This window comes from Triturus cristatus, chromosome 9, assembly GCF_964204655.1.
Source record: "Triturus cristatus chromosome 9, aTriCri1.1, whole genome shotgun sequence".
Lineage (NCBI taxonomy): Eukaryota > Metazoa > Chordata > Amphibia > Caudata > Salamandridae > Triturus > Triturus cristatus.
This window is the reverse complement of record NC_140592.1, coordinates 60407097-60426020: the sequence shown is the minus strand read 5'-3', so window position 1 is coordinate 60426020 and position 18924 is coordinate 60407097. Positions and strand designations below refer to the sequence as shown.

At 49.0% G+C, this 18924-nt stretch overlaps 1 protein-coding gene across 2 annotated transcripts in view; it reads right to left on the bottom strand.

Annotated features, from left to right (window-relative positions):
- The window catches only part of TPRA1 (transmembrane protein adipocyte associated 1), a 130792-nt gene that overhangs the window by 18488 nt on the left and 93380 nt on the right, over window positions 1–18924 (bottom strand). For both annotated transcript variants that reach the window (XM_085624408.1, XM_085624409.1), the window contains exons 3-6: window positions 18659–18791; window positions 16864–16950; window positions 14106–14178; window positions 1057–1136 (exon numbers count right to left, since the gene is read on the bottom strand). In XM_085624408.1, coding sequence (XP_085480534.1) covers window positions 1057–1136; window positions 14106–14178; window positions 16864–16950; window positions 18659–18791 — 373 coding nt within the window. The remainder of the gene's footprint in view (window positions 1–1056; window positions 1137–14105; window positions 14179–16863; window positions 16951–18658; window positions 18792–18924) is intronic.

Sequence of the window (18924 nt, the reverse complement as noted above, 5' to 3'; positions counted from 1 at the left end):
CTTTCTAATTGGTTTAAGGGGTTCTGAGCTCTTTTTCAGGTATATTCTGTTTAATGCCCGGTTGTGTTATCGTCAGTTAAGAGGACTGAAAACTTAAGGTTGTGCCAAGAGGTCAAACTGTGGCAACATTGTGGAGCACCAGAGATCTAAGCGGGCTTACACGACAGACAGATGGGTAACGAGGTGATACTCTTCTACGTCACGATGCCGCTAAAACCAAGTCACCAGAGGAACCAGAGTACAGGAGCTTCCTGCAGTCAAACACACTGGCTCCTCTGCAGGGAGGGAATGAAAGACTGAAACCAGGAATCAGGCTTTAAGAGTGCAAGCTGGCCATGTGGATGGCCGGAGTCATTGGGCCCATCTGAAGCCAGTGAGAGGCAGTACATACTGCAAACTCAGCGCTGCTGAGCAGCCCATCGGCTTAGCAGGTTTCAGAGGCCTTCGCTGATGCCAGTGGAGCTTGGTCTCCCAGATGACAGACAGGCTGCACCGCCAATTGTTAGGGTGGGGGTGTTTTCCAGGAGAATTAGATGGATATTGGCAATAATTCAAGAATTTCAAGCTCAAGTCAATACAACGGAAATACGTGTCCCAGAAGGTTAGAGGTAGTACGTCGCAGATCGATTTCTGGAGCAGAGACTGCCCTTTTCCAAAATAATCATTATAGTTCAATGTAAGCAGCAAGTCAGTGAAGCTGTGATACTTAGCCCCAGTGACAGTAACAGTTTCACCACAGGTACATTTAGCTGAAATGCACAGAAGGCTCATGGTCTTCTTACAGCTTTGGCCTATATTTTGAATGCTAAACATGGCCATGGAGGGGGCATGGGAGGGAGTATTAGGGGAGGCGGAGAGGGGCAGTTCCGCTCTGTTTTAATTCAGTCAATGTATGTCCAGTTGCACTGAAAGTCCAAGCCCTGTGCGGCTGCATGGCTGGGGCACAAAGACATACCAGTGACCCTTTAAAGATGAAGCACATTAATAATATTTGTACAGTTCTACCGCTGGTCCTGTCCTGCGAGGACATTCCGCAGAGTGGAGGCACAGACTTACCTGAGTGACCGAGTATGCAAGAGATAACACTGTGGTGATTGCCAAGATACGCTTTACACTAGACTTGCTTTCAAGGTGACCTGCAAGAATGAGATAAGAAGCTGTGTTAAAACCATGAAAAGATCTCAACACAAAATAGACTATCACTCATAAAACTGATCTAGTGTCACCGACTGGCCCGTATGAAAGCATCTATAAGGGCCTTAGCAGCAGAAACATACATGCCAAAGCGCAAGAAAGCATTTAGTTTAGCACAACCAAGTATAAATAAACACACCAGGCTTGCGTTTTTAGAGAGACATGGATTAAAAAAACAAAAGAATCCTGTACTTAACTGCAGATTCCATCAATGAACCACATATATCCTCTTTAATTTCAATGTGTAATTGTGTTATGTCAAATGCTACATCTACAAAAAAGGCACTCTTAACAGAAACAAATATAAAACTATTATTTTATTTGCCTGTAAAATATGATGTGCATCGTTAAAAACAAATGTGATTGAGAACATGACGGTCTCGCATTTGTGTTCCAATAGGCTCCTCTGCGTTTCCTAAATATACACTGCCTACAGGGGCTCCCGGGATGTCTTTGAGAAGGATCAAGGAGGTTAACTATTGTAGAATTGGAAGACGCGCCATCACTGGAACTCCTAATCTGTGGCATTAAACGTGAGGTAGTTTTCACTTTTTTTTAATAATCTAAATTTACTTTCATTCTCTTTTTTTTATTTTTATTTTTAGAACTGGGCAACATGCACAGTGCTCAAGTGCTGGATATAATCACCAAAAAAAAAAACCAACATTCCCCTTCAATCGACATGATTAGCATTTCAATAATAATCCCACCGCTTCCTCCAAATTTTCCAAAGCCTCCAGAGACATCCCGGGGACTTCCTGTCTTGCACACCAGTTCATAGCTGTTCACCATTCCTCATAGGTGGGAGGGGCGAGTAGTTTCCATTTTTTTGGCAATGTCCCTCTTCACAATCACTGTTCTCATCACCACCATTATGTGATTCCACTAGCACCCCCCCATGCTCCAAGGTAACCAGGAGCACCACCCTAGGTGAGGGTTCTACAAGCCTCCCCAAAATGAGCAACAGGGTGGGGGAAAAATCCTCCTCCAGTAGGTCTCAATCAGTGGACAGGCACATGGAGGAAGTCTGCCCCCTCCCGAGCGGGGTGTAATGTAGGTAGTATGTAGGTAATTAAACTTTATGAGCCAAAGTCTCACTGAAAAAAACAAGGGATCTGGGTGCCATTCGTACATCCCCTAGTTGCTGTTGTCTAGGGGTCCTATCCAGCCCACCCATCTGGTTTTCTGCTCCAGGAAGAGTTCGGGTGGGGTGGTGGGGGTGGCGTTAATCAACAATGATTTATTCATAATTTGGGAGATCGCCCCGTTCCCCATAGGACCCATGAGGATTCGGGCTTTCAGTGGACTGTAGTCCGGTACTTCAGAAAGGGGGCCCAGGTGCTGTGTTAGGGTACAACCAATCTGAAAATACTTATAAAACTGTAATCATGGAAGCCGGAACTCCGTTTTGAGGTCCTGAAAAAACGTCATGTGGTTACCCTGCCAGGTGTTCCTCACCATCGCTATCCCAATGAGGTCCCACTTTCTAAATTCTGTCCGGTGGACACAGTGTTCCACCCAGCTGCTGTGCCACAGGGGTGTCTCCAGGGTGATCTTTTGGTTCCAGCAGATCCACCTGAACGCTAGGCCAAGAAAGCTATTCTCGTTACTTTGGTGAGTGCCTATGGGAGGGGGGACCAAGGAATTTATTCTGTCCCATGAGGTCCACCTCAAAACTAAAGGCTGTGTCCTGGCACACCCCGCACAGTAATTCAACACCAGGATTTGCGATGCCCAATAGTAAAGACGCAAGTCTGCCATGCCTATCTCGCCGTCAAAGGTCGATTGTGTGTATCGGCCAAAGTGTATGAGGCAGTTTGCATTTTCAAGTTTTTCCAGCTAAACGAGTGAAATTGCTGACGCCATTCTCTGATATTGAGAGCAAAACAAGAACTATTACAGCCATAAACATTTCACATGGTTTGCTGTAAATGGGGTGACCTGGCAACATTAACTGAATGATAACAGGCTTTGAGGGTAGCTCTGCAGGTGTATTGGTTATCTTGATTTTTCTTCTGCTTATTTTCTGAAGCGAGTTGTGGTGAAGATCTTAATTTATGTTTGCTGATTTTCTTTGGTCTTCACAAGTGGCAGAGGAGTAGAAGTGGCCTGCTAGGTCACAGGAAGGATCCGATTCCTAGTGCCCTATTTTTGGTCAGCCTTGGTTTTTGGCAGAGCATTAACGGAAAGGGAAAACTGAATCACAATACGGTCTGTTGAAAGCAAGGGGAGAAAGCAGACTTGCTTAAAAAAGGTATGTCCTAAGGTTTGGAAGAGGGTGAATGAATGAGGGCGGGTGCATGTAGACACGTGTCGACAATCAACAGGGTTCACAGGGGCAATGTGGCAATTTTAAATTATAGAAAATTATGAGATTTCTGATGAGCATTGAAACAGGGGCTGCAAAGCCACAGAGAGGGAAGAGAAAAAGGTCTTGCGACACTAAAGTAGACATCATGGAGAAAATAGAATTTTCATTATAAGGATGGCAGAAACTTTGGTGCACAACTACTGCAAAAAGATTGTAATACATAAAGGTTACCAAGCTAGACCTGAATTTTGGTCTTTGAACCACAGTAATGTTAACGTTGGGAGCCAAAAGAGGCAAACGGCAGAGAAGAAAGTGCCTAGATTAGATTCCTGAAAACCGTGTCGACCAACATAGCCCCTACCATCAGGGATCTTATCAACATCTCTTTCTCCCAAGGAACGGTGCCCTCTAATTGGAAGAATGCGGTTGTCAGGGCCTTGTTGAAAAAGTCCCATCTTAACCCGGACGACATGGCCAACTACAGACCCATTTCGCTGCTCCCATGTGTCAGCAAAATTGCGGAGAAGCTAGTGAATGCGCAACTGTCCCAATTTCTTGAGACAAACACTCTTCTGCGTCAATCCCAAACAGGATTCCGGCCCGGCCATGGCACGGACACTGCCCTCCTCTCCGTCATCGAGGAGGCAAGGTGTATCCTGGATTCAGGAGGATCAGTGGCAGTGATCCTCCTGGACCTCAGTGCCGCCTTTGACACGGTGGACCACCGTGTCCTTCTACATCGCCTGGCCAGGGCAGGAATTGTGGGAACTGCACTAGCATGGATTGAATCCTTCCTATCCGACCGCTCCTTCCAGGTGTGGGACGGTAACTCACGTTCAGACTTACTATCACTTAAGAACGGAGTTCCCCAGGGATCATCGCTCAGTCCCACCCTGTTTAATGTATACATGGCCCCGCTAGAAGATGTCGTGACCCCGTACGGGATAAAAATAATAAACTATGCTGACGATACTCAACTCGTCGTTTCCTTGTCCCACCTGGATAACCACCCAGACAGCCTGCTGAACTGTCTCCAGGACATTCACATCTGGATGTGTGAATCCTCCCTGAGGCTGAATGGTGAAAAAACTGAAATTATGCTCCTAGGCAATAAATGGACGTCCATCCCTCCATCAGTATGGCCGGACGCCTTCGGTGAAATTCCAACACCAAAAAAAGAGATCAAAACACTAGGAGTATGGTTGGAACCTGACCTCACCATGAGGACCCAGGCTGTCAAAACAGCTGGCACCTGTTTGGGTCTCTTGCGATCGGTTCGCAAGATCCTCCCTCTTCTCCCCCTCTCATCCAGGAAACTTCTGGTCCAGGGGCTCATATTAGCCAGGCTCGACTACAGCAACGCCATCTATCTTGGGGCACCGGAATTCACTCTGGCCAAACTCCAACGCACCCAAAATGCGGCGGCCAGGCTCATTATGAACCTTCCACCCAGAGCTTCAGCCAAACCGGCTCTTAAGGCCCTACATTGGCTCCCCGTTCGCCAGAGAGTAGAGTTCAAAGCCTTGTGCACCACCCATAAGCTCATCAACGGGGTTGGTCCGGCTGCTCTGAAAGATATGGTCATCCCCTACAAAGCCCCCAGATCCCTTCGCTCCGACGCCGAACACCTGGCCACTGTTCCAAAATTCAAGAAGGCCCGCACAGGTGGTCGCCGCTTCTCGGTCAAAGCGTCCACAGGATGGAATTCTCTTCCACGCAGTCTACGTTTGGAATCCTGTCACGCTCTATTCCGAAAAAAACTTAAAACCTTCCTGTTTCCCAAATAGTCCATCCCCTCCTCCCCCTCTCCTGGTCCACATGATTTATAGCGCGGGGATGCCTTTCGGGTCACCAGGCGCTTTAGAAATCAATAAATAATAAATAATAATAATAATAGATGGAAGATACAGTGAAAAAAGTGTCGCTGTTCAAATCAGAGATGATTCGGCACAGCTAATCTACGATTACAGAGGACGCCGTGGATTGAAGAACCTGATGAACAAGCTACTTATCTTAAGTAACGCCTTATGTGGTCGAGACTATCTAGCCGCAGAGTCCTTACCTTCGAATATTCCCCAGGTGTCAGACCGAATCTAGAATTTTTTTGAGCAATCAGCTTGCACCTGGTATGTGGCGTTGCTGGGCTAAGCGTGAAGTAGGCGGCACCAGAAGGGACGTGTGCAGTGCATTTATAGATGCCACTCAGCACGCTGACCTCAGTTCATGGCTGTTTTTCCCCAAACGAAGAATGGAGCTAAACTGAGTTGAAATGACCAGTGTACCAAAGTAAGGTCTAGCGTGGCCTGTCGCAAAACTAAAGTGGTGGTTTTGTGGGGGGTGTTAGGGGAACAATACCTTTTATTTTTCAACATACCGGTCGCTGCCACCGACGCTGCTGGCCGCCTTGGTGTTCCTCTCCTCCCGGCATTCACTGGGGCACAAAGCACAGGCTCCGCACCCAATGCAGATGCTGCTCTCATGTTATACCAAGAATGAGAGAAGAGCCAGGATTGGCCTGAGCAGGCTGGTCTGATGCTCGCTCCGGCACTGGGAGCCTATGCCATTTCTACACCCGGAAGTGCAACACAGCTGGGTTGGAGAAATGTAAATGCGCATGTCGGTTAGGCCGTCCTAAGACTGCCGGCCAAACTGACATTCGCACTCACAGTACCCATCACTCCTCCTCCCTGCCATGGCCCAACCCCGCCTCTCCTTATAATCCATGGCTCAGTGAGTCAGTAGAAAATAAAAAGATTATGTTTTATTATCATTTTATTTTTCGCTGTCGGACCCGGAGCTTTGGAGCGACGCTCCGCCACCATTACGGAGGAGCTGCCGTTGGTAAGGTCCCCAAGGATTTCTGCAATGTTACAATACAGTTCACAGAATGGGGAGCGTCCGTAAGGAACCTACAGCTAGATAGAGTCTCAACCAGATAAGTAATTACAGAAGGTAAGTAGCTTGTCAGTCTGAGACTTGCAGCTGCAGATTCCTTACCTTAGAATACACACCAATGCAATCTCTCCCTGGAGGAGGGTCTGTGAACTGCTTACACTAAAGTGTCCTGAAAGACCAAACGGGTGGAATGCCTATCAGGCTGACTAGGCCAGTACTTTTTTTTTTTTGGTAAACTTTTTATTAATTTTTCCAACAAACAAGCTGGTATCATCACATGACATTCAAAGATAGCACTGAATAATCCCCCCCACCCAGTCGTACATTTCCAGGCCAAGAAGTTACACCGACCTCTACAGTTTCTTGGGAAAGTGGCACATCTTAATATGCGTTGAACATAGCACAATACAGTGAAATATGAAGCTTAATACAGGATAAGATAGGGGCCATAGAGGGACCCTGGTATCAAAGATTCAGAGGAGTATCCCCCACCTGCGCCTTCAGTTGGGCCATCAATTCGTTCCGCAACTCCACCGTCGGAGAGATGCAGATGTCCCCCCTGTATTTATTCCACTTCCCCCATTTATGGTCCCATTTCCTGGGGCATCCACGGCCTTTAAAAACCGATCTTTCGTCAATCATTGCGACATCCATGTCGCTTGCCCAGGCACCCTGTAGTGGGAGCTCCCCAACCCCCCATTTTTGTGCAAGGTTTCGTTTCGCGATGGCGAATCCCATCACCACCCAAGTTTGTTCAGCCTAGGAGAGATCCGTAGTCTCCCAGATATTAAGCAAGCATAGTTGTGGAGATAGCTGTAGAGACCCACCACAGGCCCGCCTGAGCTGATGGACTATCCCCCCCCCAGAAATTCTGAATGTGCAGGCATTCCCATATTATGTGGGAAAAAGTGCCTACTTGGTTGCAATGCCGGAGACAAAGCGGGTCAGGCGTCTACCTATCTTCAACAAAAGTGTGGTAGAGACTGTGCAGAACCTCAAGTTGCAAGAGTCGCATATGCTGTCGAATGGCCACCTCGCGAGGGGACGCCAGGGCGTCTCGCCAGTCCTCGTCCTCCATCACACCCAAATCTTTTTCCCAACTCCCTCTCAGCTTTTGCATCGGGTCCGTCCGATTATTGACCAGTTTCCTGTACGTAAGTGAAATGGCTTTATGATCCATGGGATCCAGTAACAACCGATCCTCCAGGGGGGAGGAATCAGGAAGGGGGACGTCATTCGGCAGAGCAGTCGATATGGCATGGCTAATCTGTAAGTATCTGAAAGTCTCTGTTTGGGTCAGCTGGTACCTCGCCTGAAGCTCCTCAAACGTGGCTAGTTTTTTCTTCCCCCAGATGTCCCCAAACGTCGATATCCCAATGGTGTCCCATTTGTCGAACCCTGGGCATTTACTGAGTTGTCCCAGTATGTCAGGTTCCCATAATGGTGTTGCCTTTGTCAGCCGCTTATGCCAGCCCAGTCGTTTGGTGACTGTATGCCACGTCTCGACCGTGCGAGCGGTGGGGCCAATCAGTTGAAGTGTGCGAGGGTTAGTGTACAGTGCTCTGTTGTGCCCGCCTCTCCCCATGAGCCAGCGGTCTGTTCTAAAGTTAGGATCATCGTGGGGGCCGAAGACCCACCTGTTAACAGCTACTAATTGTGATGCCTGATAGTAAAGATGCAGGTCCGGATGCCCGATACCCCAGTCATACCAGCCCATAGTGAGCTTGGTCATGGCGATCCGTGGTCTTCCCACAATAGGCCACCAAGTGCACCGTCTATTTGAGAGAAATATGACTCAGGGATAGGGCTGGGGGTGTTCTGTAGCACATATAGGAACCGCGGGAGCGCTAGCATTTTAAACAGGGACGCAAGTCCCAGGAGGGTAAGAGGGAGAGAACGCCAATGGGCGACGTCAGATTTGAACCGCCGCAGGGGCCCAAGTAGGTTCTGCTAAAAAAAAAAAACAGAGATCAGCATCCGGGGTGACAAAAATACCCAAATAGCGAAAGACGCGTAGAGCCACCGGAATATCATAGCCCCTGGGACTGGCTGGTGGCCTGCCCCACAGCGCATACATCTGGGACTTGGACCAGTTTATACAATAGCCCGAATGGGCTCCAAAGATGTGGAAAATGTGAAGTACCCTCCACAGCGATCGTCCCAGGGAAGCCAAATACAAAAGCATGTCATCCACATAAAGCGAGATGCGGTCTTCATGGCACGGCGTCCATCGAAACCCCCGTATCCCCGGATCTTCCCTGACCCACACCGCCAGGGGTTCAAGAACTAGGGCAAAGAGTAGTGGGGACAGGGTACAACCCTGTCTCGTGCCACGGTGTAAGGGAAAGTAGGCCGAGCGATGATTATTAACAACCACATGTGCCGTGGCTTGCGTGTAGAGAAGTCTAATCCAACGAATCAGCTTAGGTCCGAATCCCATTCGGGCCAACACGGCAAAGATAAAGTCCAATTCTATGGTGTCAAACGCCGTAGTGGCGTCGAGCGAAAGCAGAATCGCCTCCTCCTCAATCAAGTGTGGGAATCCGTCCGAGAACTCCATGTACACGCTGCAGATTCCGGGCCGTATATCTCCCTGGCCAAAACCCTGACTGGTCCGAGTGGACAAGGTCTGTGATATAGGGGAGGAGTTGATTGGCCAGGAGCTTGGCCAGGATCTTAGCCTCGACCGTCAAGAGAGATATGGAGCGGTACTATTTGCGATCTTCCACTGGTTTATGCGGTTTGTGGATAACCACAATAGCCGCCGTACATATTTCCGCTGGGAGTCGGCCTGACTTAAAGCACTCAGTATTGAGAGTCAAGAGATGGGGAGCCAGCACCGTCGTCATGGGCTTAAAAAGCTCAATGGGAAGCCCATTGGGGCCCATTGCCCTGCCGACCGGACATCTTGGATAGCTTTTTGGATCTCTGTCACCGTGACCGCCGCCTCTAGGGCCTCCCTTCCCTCTGGAGATATAGTCGTCACCTCAATAGTGGCCAAGAGTTCAGCCGACCATGGGGCTTGAGACGTTGGGGTACTAGTATAGACCTGCTCATAGTGAAACGCGAAAGCGTCCGCTATCTGTTGAGGATCAGTGAGGCGTGCACCCTCCGAGTTCGCTATAGTATGCACCCATCTAGTGGCTCGTTCCCGGTGCTCCAACCATGCCAATAGTTTGCCTGTCCTCTCGCCCTGTTCATAAATCCTATGCCGGGAGGCCAGGGCCTGTGCCGTGGCGTTCTCCTGGACTAGCTGCCTGTAGTCCAGCCTTTTAAGCATAAGGTTGTGTAGGAGTGTGGGGGTTTGGATCACGCGCCTTCGCCTCCTCTAGATCCGAGATCTCCAATTCTAGTTCAGATACCCTCTTCCAGCGCTCGGTCCTATGGCCCACCATAAGGGACAGTGCCCTGCCCTTGATGACTGCCCCGAACGCCCCCCCATACCATCACTGCTGAGGCAATCGAGCCCACGTTTTCAGTAAAATAGTATTCCGTATCCTTGCAGAGAGCATCCTTAATATGTGGAATCTTAAGCGCCCATGGTTGAATAGTGATGGTTCCCATTCGCCCCGTCCGCGGAGCACTCAGCGAAGCCCAAACCGGGGAACGATCGGAGATCTCGCGTGCCAGGCAGCCCGACCCAATAAATAGATGAATGTCCTGGGCATGCGTGAATATGTTATCGACCCTAGATTGGCTACAGTGTACCCCTGATTGGAACGTGTACCGTGTGTGCAATGGGTTAAACCACCTCCATATGTCCACCACCCCTAAAGCGTTAGCAAACTCAGATAAAGACGGGCCCCTCAGCGGATCCCCCCGGGGCGGGAGACGGTCCACAGACCCATTAATGGTGAGATTAAAGTCTCCCCCCAGCACTAACACACCCAACGGAAGCTTCAATAGCAGGGACCCCACATCGCGCAATGCCAAACCCTGTAGCCAAGGGGGGGCATATATAGCCATTACGTTGATTGTCCGTCCTTCCCAGGTACCCGAGGCCGCGGCATATCTGCCCTGAGTGTCTGTCCAGGTTTTGTGCAAGATGTACGGACAACCCTTACGAAGGAGAATCCCCACCACCCCCCCACCCCCGTGAGCCGGAGGTGAAGCCAGAATGTACAATCATATTGTAGCCCTTCCTATTCAGAGCTCCACAGGAGTTCCCGACCAGGTTCGTCTCCTGCAGCAACACCAAATCAAGCTCCTGTCGCTCAACATATTGCAACACTAGTTCCCTTTTAATTTTGTCCCCCAGGCCATGAACATTCCATGTGGCCAAGCGAAGCGCTAACCCTGGGGCCATCACGTCACCTCAGAGGGAGTCAAATAAAGGCCTTCCATTCCTCGAGGCCTGCAGCGGCCGACACAAAGGGAACCTGGAAAAGTTACATTGATACCAAGTGTGCAGGTGGGACATTCAGCAATCAGGTGTATGGATACCAGAAACCAATAAACATTTAAACATAGGAAAAAACAATCCCCCTCCCACCCCTAAGGAAACCTCCCCCCCACCCTACCTCCCTGCATGACCGGTCTGTACCCACCCGCCTCCCGCAACTTGCAGAGTGCCTGTCGCCCACCCACATCAACTTCGGGAACGTATGCAACCCCACCCCCTCTAGCAGAAAGTAAAAACAAGAACCCAGCCCCGGCCCAAAGTCCCTCATATCAGGACACCCTGCTGCAAGATTGGACCCACAAATAAGCGCTTTAGCAGATCAGGCTGTCAATGTGCCAGTGCGCAACAATCCCCAAAATGACACGCCCAGAAACAATCCGCACAGTGCACATCTATCCAAAAAAAGACAGGGGGTACCAGGCCACAATAAAGCAATCAGTCCTCCAGAGTCACAAAGACCAAACAGTGCCCTGCTAAGGCCCCCGAAGAGGACGGCTTCTGCGACTCATCCCGGAGGGCCCAGGGAGCTCGCCTCGGATGGTGGCGGGCATCGATGTCGTTGCCGCCAATCATTGAATTCTTCAGCCGCTGCGATTTCTTGCCAACAGTGCGCCAACCATCAACCCAGTCCCAGGCCTCTTCAGTTCTAGTAAAGAACCAAAGTTTGCCATCGGATTCGACTCCCAAGTTTCGCCGGGAATAGCATGGCGTACATAACTCCGAGGTCTCTGAGAGCCCGTTTCACCTCCAGGAAGCTGCGGTGTGGTTTCTGGACTCTTAAGGTGAAATCTGGGAAAAATGATACCTTGCTATTCTCAACAGTCAAGGGGGGCGCTGCTCGTGCAGTCTGCAAGATCACGTCGCGATCCCGGTAGTTGAATACTCGGGCCAGAAGGGGACGTGTGGGAGCCCCCGATTTAGGCCTGCCCCCCGGCACTCTGTGGGCTTGTTCAATCGAGAAACATTTGGATAGGCCTCTCGGCTGGAGGTGTTTTAGGATGAGTTTCTCTACATATAAATCAGCTGATGGCCCCTCTGCCCGCTCAGGAACACCAAAGATGCTAACATTATTGCGGTGCATTAGTCTTTCGTACTCATCCAATTGAACTGCCTTCGCCTCCTGGGAGGCGCGCTGCTCAGTCACCTGCTTCTTTAGGCTGGCCGTATCGGACACCAGGTCCGCCGTAGTAGTCCCACCAGCAGCTGTAATTTTTCGGAGCGAAAATGGCCCCACGAGGCCAACTCCAGGTCCGCACCGCAACTCCAGTTAGCGGGTCTCCTCCTCACCCTCACGGCAGCCAGGCGTGGTAGAAGCGTGTCCCAGAGTCCAGGCGCCCACTTTCACACCGGGGGCACCCCAGGGGCCCATCCAGGAGACTGCGCAACGGGCACGGTGGAGGAAAGGGAGAGTCTGGGAGCCCCTGGAGCCTCGACACCAGAGGGGTCAGGCCCACCTGCAATAAGTATGGTCACTCACCGGAGTACCTCACACAGAGCCAGCAGTCACCTCCTAGAGGCATCTCTCCGATCCGAGGGGAGTCTCCCCCTCAACGTATGGGCCTCGTGGTCCTTGGCGTTATGGCAGCTTAAGGTGTGTCGTGGCAGCGCCAATCAGGCAGTTTCACCCCCTCCGCTTCGATCCAGCAGCTGTAATCACCCCTCCTGCCTCGGGTCCGGACACTCAAATGGTCGCGGGGCCCCGCGACTCAGACCACCCGCACTCCGTCACCTAGGCCGCAGCCACGGTCTGTCCCCCACATGGTCGCACCTCCGGCCGGCCGCGTCACTGCTGCTGGTGCCAGCGTGCGGAGCCCTCTGCGATCGGAGCCACCGATCGCCATGAAATTTCTCCCGCACCCGGGAGAGCAGCCTAGGGCGCCTCAGAGACAGTGGGAGCATTGATCGGGCCGGGGCAGATGTGAATAAACGGATTTACTTGGGAGTGGCGCGGCGGAGCTAAGCTACCGTGCAGCCATTCCCGTCGGCAGTTGGCCACACCCCCAGGCCAGTACTTCTTAACCTTTTGACTTCTGTGGACCCCCACTTAATCATTACTGAAACACAAGGACTTCCACCGAATCATCATTGGAATCCGCGGACCCCACTGAGTAATTACTGGAAGCCAGGGACACCGATCAAAGCATTCGCGATAATTTGAATCTCAGAACAATACATAGAAAATACTAAAACAAGCATTCATCAAACAAATATACAAATGATGAAATATTTTATTTAATTCACAAGCAAATATAAAAAGAAATAATCAAAATTTTAATGGGAAGGTTGGAGCTTATCTAATTTCAATTAAGGCCACTCATCATCAACCCTATATTCTATTTGATGCACTTGCACTTCTCCCATTATTCAATCTGAGGATAATAACAATGTTTAGCCTCCAATTTCAAACTCCTTCATGTTTACAGAAAGTATTAACATTTTCAAGTCTACATTTTGCTTCCTTGGTTCTATACACTTTAATACATTTGTTAATATTATTTAATTTTCTAGTCAGTCACAGACACCCTGATTTGGCTTCGTGGACCCCAGGGTGTTACATTATGTTTCCACACATAACTTAAATATGGCAGCATCCTTCTCATTACCTTCAAGTCTACCAGCTGGAATTTATCCGATCCAGAAGGCACGGGTGCACCACCAACATGTGCTATGCTGCTCCATCCTCGCCTAGTTCACCCATCGTCCAGTCTCTCCGATTGGCTGCTGCACCCACGTCCATCATCCACAAACTCATCATGACTGCCTTCTAAGACCTCCAAGTTGCAGTCTGCGGCTAAATATCTCCCTAAATAAGCACTTCCCTCTGCGGTTTCTTTTCTCCTGTGCATCTGTCCATTCTGTATGGCCCTCCCATGTCTGTCCCCAGTCTACCGTCACTCGGCCCATTAAGTCCAATTGTCCAGAACAGTCCGACACTCGCTATCCATCAGGACCTGTCATTTACCACTTCCTTTTAAATCACTTCTTAATATCCTTTACTTATGCAAAGCATTTCCCCTCCTGCATTACCCTCCTTTTCTATCTCCATCACTTCCGCATAGTTACTTGACCCCTCCCAAGCACACCATGCCCTCCCTGCACCCCACCACACACACAAACTGTCTGTAAATGTATTTTAAAACTGCTAAGTATATCCAAGACGACTCCAGTAGACCACAGAGCAGCAATAACTGTTGCACCCGGCATGTACAGAGTTGGTAGACGTTACGAACAGATGTGAAGCTAGGTGCCTGTTTCTTTCAATTTTAATTTCAACTTTTCAAAACAAAAAATGCAAGCACTTACCAAAGGCGAGGCCAAGTATTATTACACTGAGTTCAATGGCCAGAAGGAAGAACCTGGTTATTTCCCACAGAATCTGGAAGCAAAGAAAGGAAAAAACAAAATGATGAGCAGGAAATGCTGGATAAAAGGACAGCGCTGTCAAACATCTCCAGTCTTGGGGTTATTACTCATGGTTTAATAAGAACCCAAAGGATGACGTAGATCAGGTGCAAGGATCTGAGAATGATCACTGATCAATTTCTGAGAGCCACAGATCACACATTTGATCCATCAACATGTGTAAAAACTTTCTTGCAAATCAACCATCCATTAATGCAGATTTTTTGTGGGGGGGGAAGGCTTGTGCTGGAAGTGAGCATGTGCTGAGGCTGAAGCGTGGCTCTTTCTTCTGGGGTTCGGGGTAACGGCTGGAGGGCTACGTCCAACCAAACGCAGCCAATCCATGGTGTGGGAAACATTACTGCTCCTCAGGATAGACTCCCTGTTGGTTATCTGGGTGCTGTGAGCTGAGTAAGGACAACTTGCCCCTCGGTTGCTCGCAGATCCAGGATGGCCGTGGACCGTCTGTGGCTCGCGGAGCGTGAGAGCAGGGCAGACTGGGGATGGTGGCCTGGATTAGGAAACTGGCTTTTGGACTTCAGAAGGCGCAGACACTACATTAACTACTCACTCTTAGGCTGAGACTGGTGATACGGGGACAATGTGGGGGTGCTGCTTTTGGGGAACGCAATGACAAGATTGTGATGCTGTTTTACACCACTGATCACCATAGGGATTTTAAATTGTGCCAGGAAACTTCTATATTTTTGGAACGGACATGACGGTTTTATGGCGCTGTTGGAGCAGAGTAACATCACAACATAAAATGATGGACGGAGGGCTGAAACTGTTCAAACACTCCCAGTCGCAGATCCATCGTCGCGTTTGGCCAAAGGCACCAGTTTTTTCCGGTGGGAACATCGCTGATAAAAACAAAGTCAGGAGCAGAGCTCCGGATCCGTGTTGGAAGGCGCAGAAACAAAGGAACTGGTGCTAGTGTGTGTAAGGCTGGTGTGTTTATCTGCGACTCTGCTCTGCCACTCCTGGGCCAGTGTGCACATACAACCACACAATGTGACCAACAGTGCGCAAGAGCACAGCTACAACATTCTCTGGCTCGAGTCTGGTGCCTGGAGGAATATTCTTAGGGGAGGAATCTATGGTTAGAAGTATCCATCAGAAACTTCTATTGTAAGAGGTATCCACTGAGAACTACTTTCTGCACTCAATACAATGTTGGAAGTCTGTTGTAAATGGCATGCATGGTCGAGGGAGGCAATCGTTCAATATCCAATCAATAACAAAGTCAATCACTGCATTCTTTGGCAGACACACAGGAAGTGGGTGTGGCGGCCAAAGATGCATATATGAGGGGGCAGTGATTAAACACACCGAGGGACACTGTTTTCAAATTCTGTGAAGTGACCACATTCTTTCCAGAGAAGCTTTGTTTAGTCCTCTCTGTGGTACAGACAGTTCCCCAACCGTTGGGAGAAAGTGAGAGCAGAATACTGCGCCTCCGAGTCGTGTTCTTCCTTGTCCCCGATGGCGACAGCCTGGATTTTTTGCCATGGATTCTTGTGCCTCCCGCAGTGCCCATAGGACTGTCGGTCAACGGGGCTTGCTGCAGAAAGAACTTTTGTCACAAAGACACATTTGAACTTCAGGCGTTACTATGGGGCTTCTGACCAGCACCGGTCATCGGATCCACCAACGTACTTAGGTTAAATTTAGGTACTCTCATGTAAAGTGTTTCATGATTTGAGATTTGTAAGTTACAAAGGAGGAGTTCACAACTCTGTTTGTTCATATTGTGGGCTCAGTTAGGATCAGAGCATCAATGCCAGTGCGGGGAAGCCTTCCTGGCAGTCTATTCATTCTAGCCCAAGATTCTTGCTTCTGGTGTTTGGTGGCCAATAAAACCTGTGTATTTGAACCCAGAGAGAAGGTAAAACATGATGAACCCTAGTGTGCGACCTAGTGGAGCTGCTGTTGAGAGTCAACCCGGACTTACACCACCATCAGGTGTATCCTGAAGGAACAACGTGAGCAAGACAGAGGCTAAATCTCAGTTCTTACAGGAATCCGCCAGCGTGGGCAAAGAGTCACTGAGTGTAGGCAGAGCATCACAAGCCTGGTGCTCTGTCCTCAACCACGGACACAATGCAAGAGTGGAGTGTGAGTGCGTAAACATGGCCACTAATGTACAGTGCAGGAATAGAGCTGCAGTCTCCAAGCGCATACCCATTAATGTACAGTGTAGGAATAGAGCCGCAGTCTCCAAGCGCATACCCATTAATGTACAGTGCAGGAATAGAGCCGCAGTCTCCAAGCGCATACCCATTAATGTACAGTGTAGGAATAGAGCCGCAGGTTCCAAGCGCAAGATCAAAAATACCGCCAACATTATTTAATCTTTGGTTCCTCGGAAGACCTCTGTCCTCAACCACAGACATAATGCAAGAGTGGAGCGTGAGCATGGCCACTAATGTACAGTGCAGGAACGGAGCCGCAGGCTCCAAGCGCAAAATAAAAATACCGCCAACATGATTTAATCTTTGGTTCGACAGAAGATAGCAACAAGGTACTGAGCAGGAAGTTAATTCAAAGAAATAAAGCTCATGTCACTCATTTCCCCCCTCCGGACCTGCCAGTCACTGCAGGTGACAAACTGCAGACATTTCTTGTTAGTTGAAGCGCCTTGAGGCCTTGCACTTACCTTGTCAGTCACCGTGGCGGCGCTGGAAGCACTCACTGTCATAGACACAATGGCTCGAGCTATTCCGACAGCAGCAACAACAAACACCTGAAAAACCAACCAGGAGAGACACCGCTTTTATAATACCCACTAGAGACCACAAAGTGTCATTCTAAGCAATCATTATGTGTTCTGCTATTCAGTCCCGACATCACTGATCATATACGGATGGAAATCAAAATATTAGCAAATTACTGAAGCTGAACTAGCAATGTGGCGCACAACGTTCCACTCTGAGGATGAGCATATAAGCGACTTCCGCTTATGCCTTGAGTCAAAACACACACACACACTTTATTTACTTGTCATGTCATGTGGACTGAACCAGGAAGTCCTTCGCCCTGGTTATCTATTGCACAGTCAGCATACTACACTCCTTGGTGATCAGCTGACAGCAGCCAGGTCACAGATTGACATTCACTCACAAGCCAGGAAGTTTGGGGTGTGGGGCACCAGGGTGAGGTGGACTGTAGCAGGCTGCAAAGTGCGGCAGAAATGTGCCGTTACTCAGCTGCAACAGTCGATTCACAACACGGATTAAGATAATCCAGCGAAGATTCAACCCCTGCAAGTTGCACCGTCTGCTCTCCACGGTTCAGTCTCTCTTCTTCTGCGGTGATAACTTTAGTCTGCCATTCTGTGCGCTGCAAAACATTATATACGGGGATTTTTTATACTCCCATAATTTCACTCGGAGGTTCTGGTGACATTATCATGAACCATAAGGTCGAAGGCTACATTCATTAACCTTTCGTGGGAGACTGTTGGTTGAAATCCATGCTTCACAGGTAAAAAGTCACTCCTGTGAACTATTTCCTTAAATTCAAGAGCATGGTCGGATAGAGCAATAACAACTAATCGTGCCAGGTACAATTGTGTAGGAAATGTGTTGTGCATAATTGAGCCATTTGCTGCCTACAGAAACGCAGATTTGTGGTGATGATGATTTTTTCAGCATCCTACAGTGATGCTCTCTGAATGTCATAGAAAAGCGGGTATAGTCTGTCCCCCCCCTCTGAACCAGGGATGCTGCCATGGCTTGTACCAACCCCATGGATCCAACAGCACTCCTCCAAAGAAGGCATTTCATTGATTTGAATTAAAAGCAGGTCTTGATCCTGATCGGTTTCCATATTACTGTACACAGAATAACCTGTACACGGCAGCAATAAAAGTGAGATATGTTTGCCAAGGTGTGTTCAGTCCGGCCAACATGGCCTTGACGAGCAGGGAGACCTGCTCCAAGCACCGCCCCCCCCACCCCTCTCCCCCCCCCATGCATGGATGCCAGATAACCATTCAGGCGAAAGTTTAACGGGATCACCTGCAAGTCAGATTTAGCCAAAGAAACTTTTAAAGGGAACTTGCCAGTGTGCATTTTTTTTTTTAATTGATAAAAAGAAAATCTGACCAAGGGAATGCTGGGGTCTGCTTGTTACTAAGGCTGCGTCATCTTCATCTCACTCCAAATCTCCTTCTTCCACCACCCACACTTCTGTCCCTATCGCTCTCTTGCGGCTTCTTTTCATCCTTTCTTTCTCCCTTTGCAGCGGTTGTTCTATCTGTTTCTTTCTCCCGTTACTCTCTCTCTCTTACTCTGGATCAAAGTTTGATCATGTAAAACGTCTTGTCCCCAAAAATAAGTGCCAGTGCTCATCACCAGTTTTCACCGGCACAAATTAAGCACTGCTCGACCTACAACACTGAGGAGCATGTATTAAGAGCAGAAAAGGTTTCGTCCACGACTTGTACTTACTAAAATGTAGAAGGTTGTAAAGATAGGACTGGAATTGGCGCGGATCTTCGCTCTAGCTGAAGGCAGTTTCCAGAGCAGGAACGCAAAGAACAGCACATTGGGGATCAAGAGCGAAAGGTCCCAATATCGGACTCTGAAAAAATAAAAAAATAGTTTCAGGTTTTCAAAACCAGAAGCATTATTTCCCCCAAAATACAACATCAGTATTTGATCTGTAGTTGACTTTAGACAAACTCACTGTTAGGCCATCACCTACTAACGCCTTA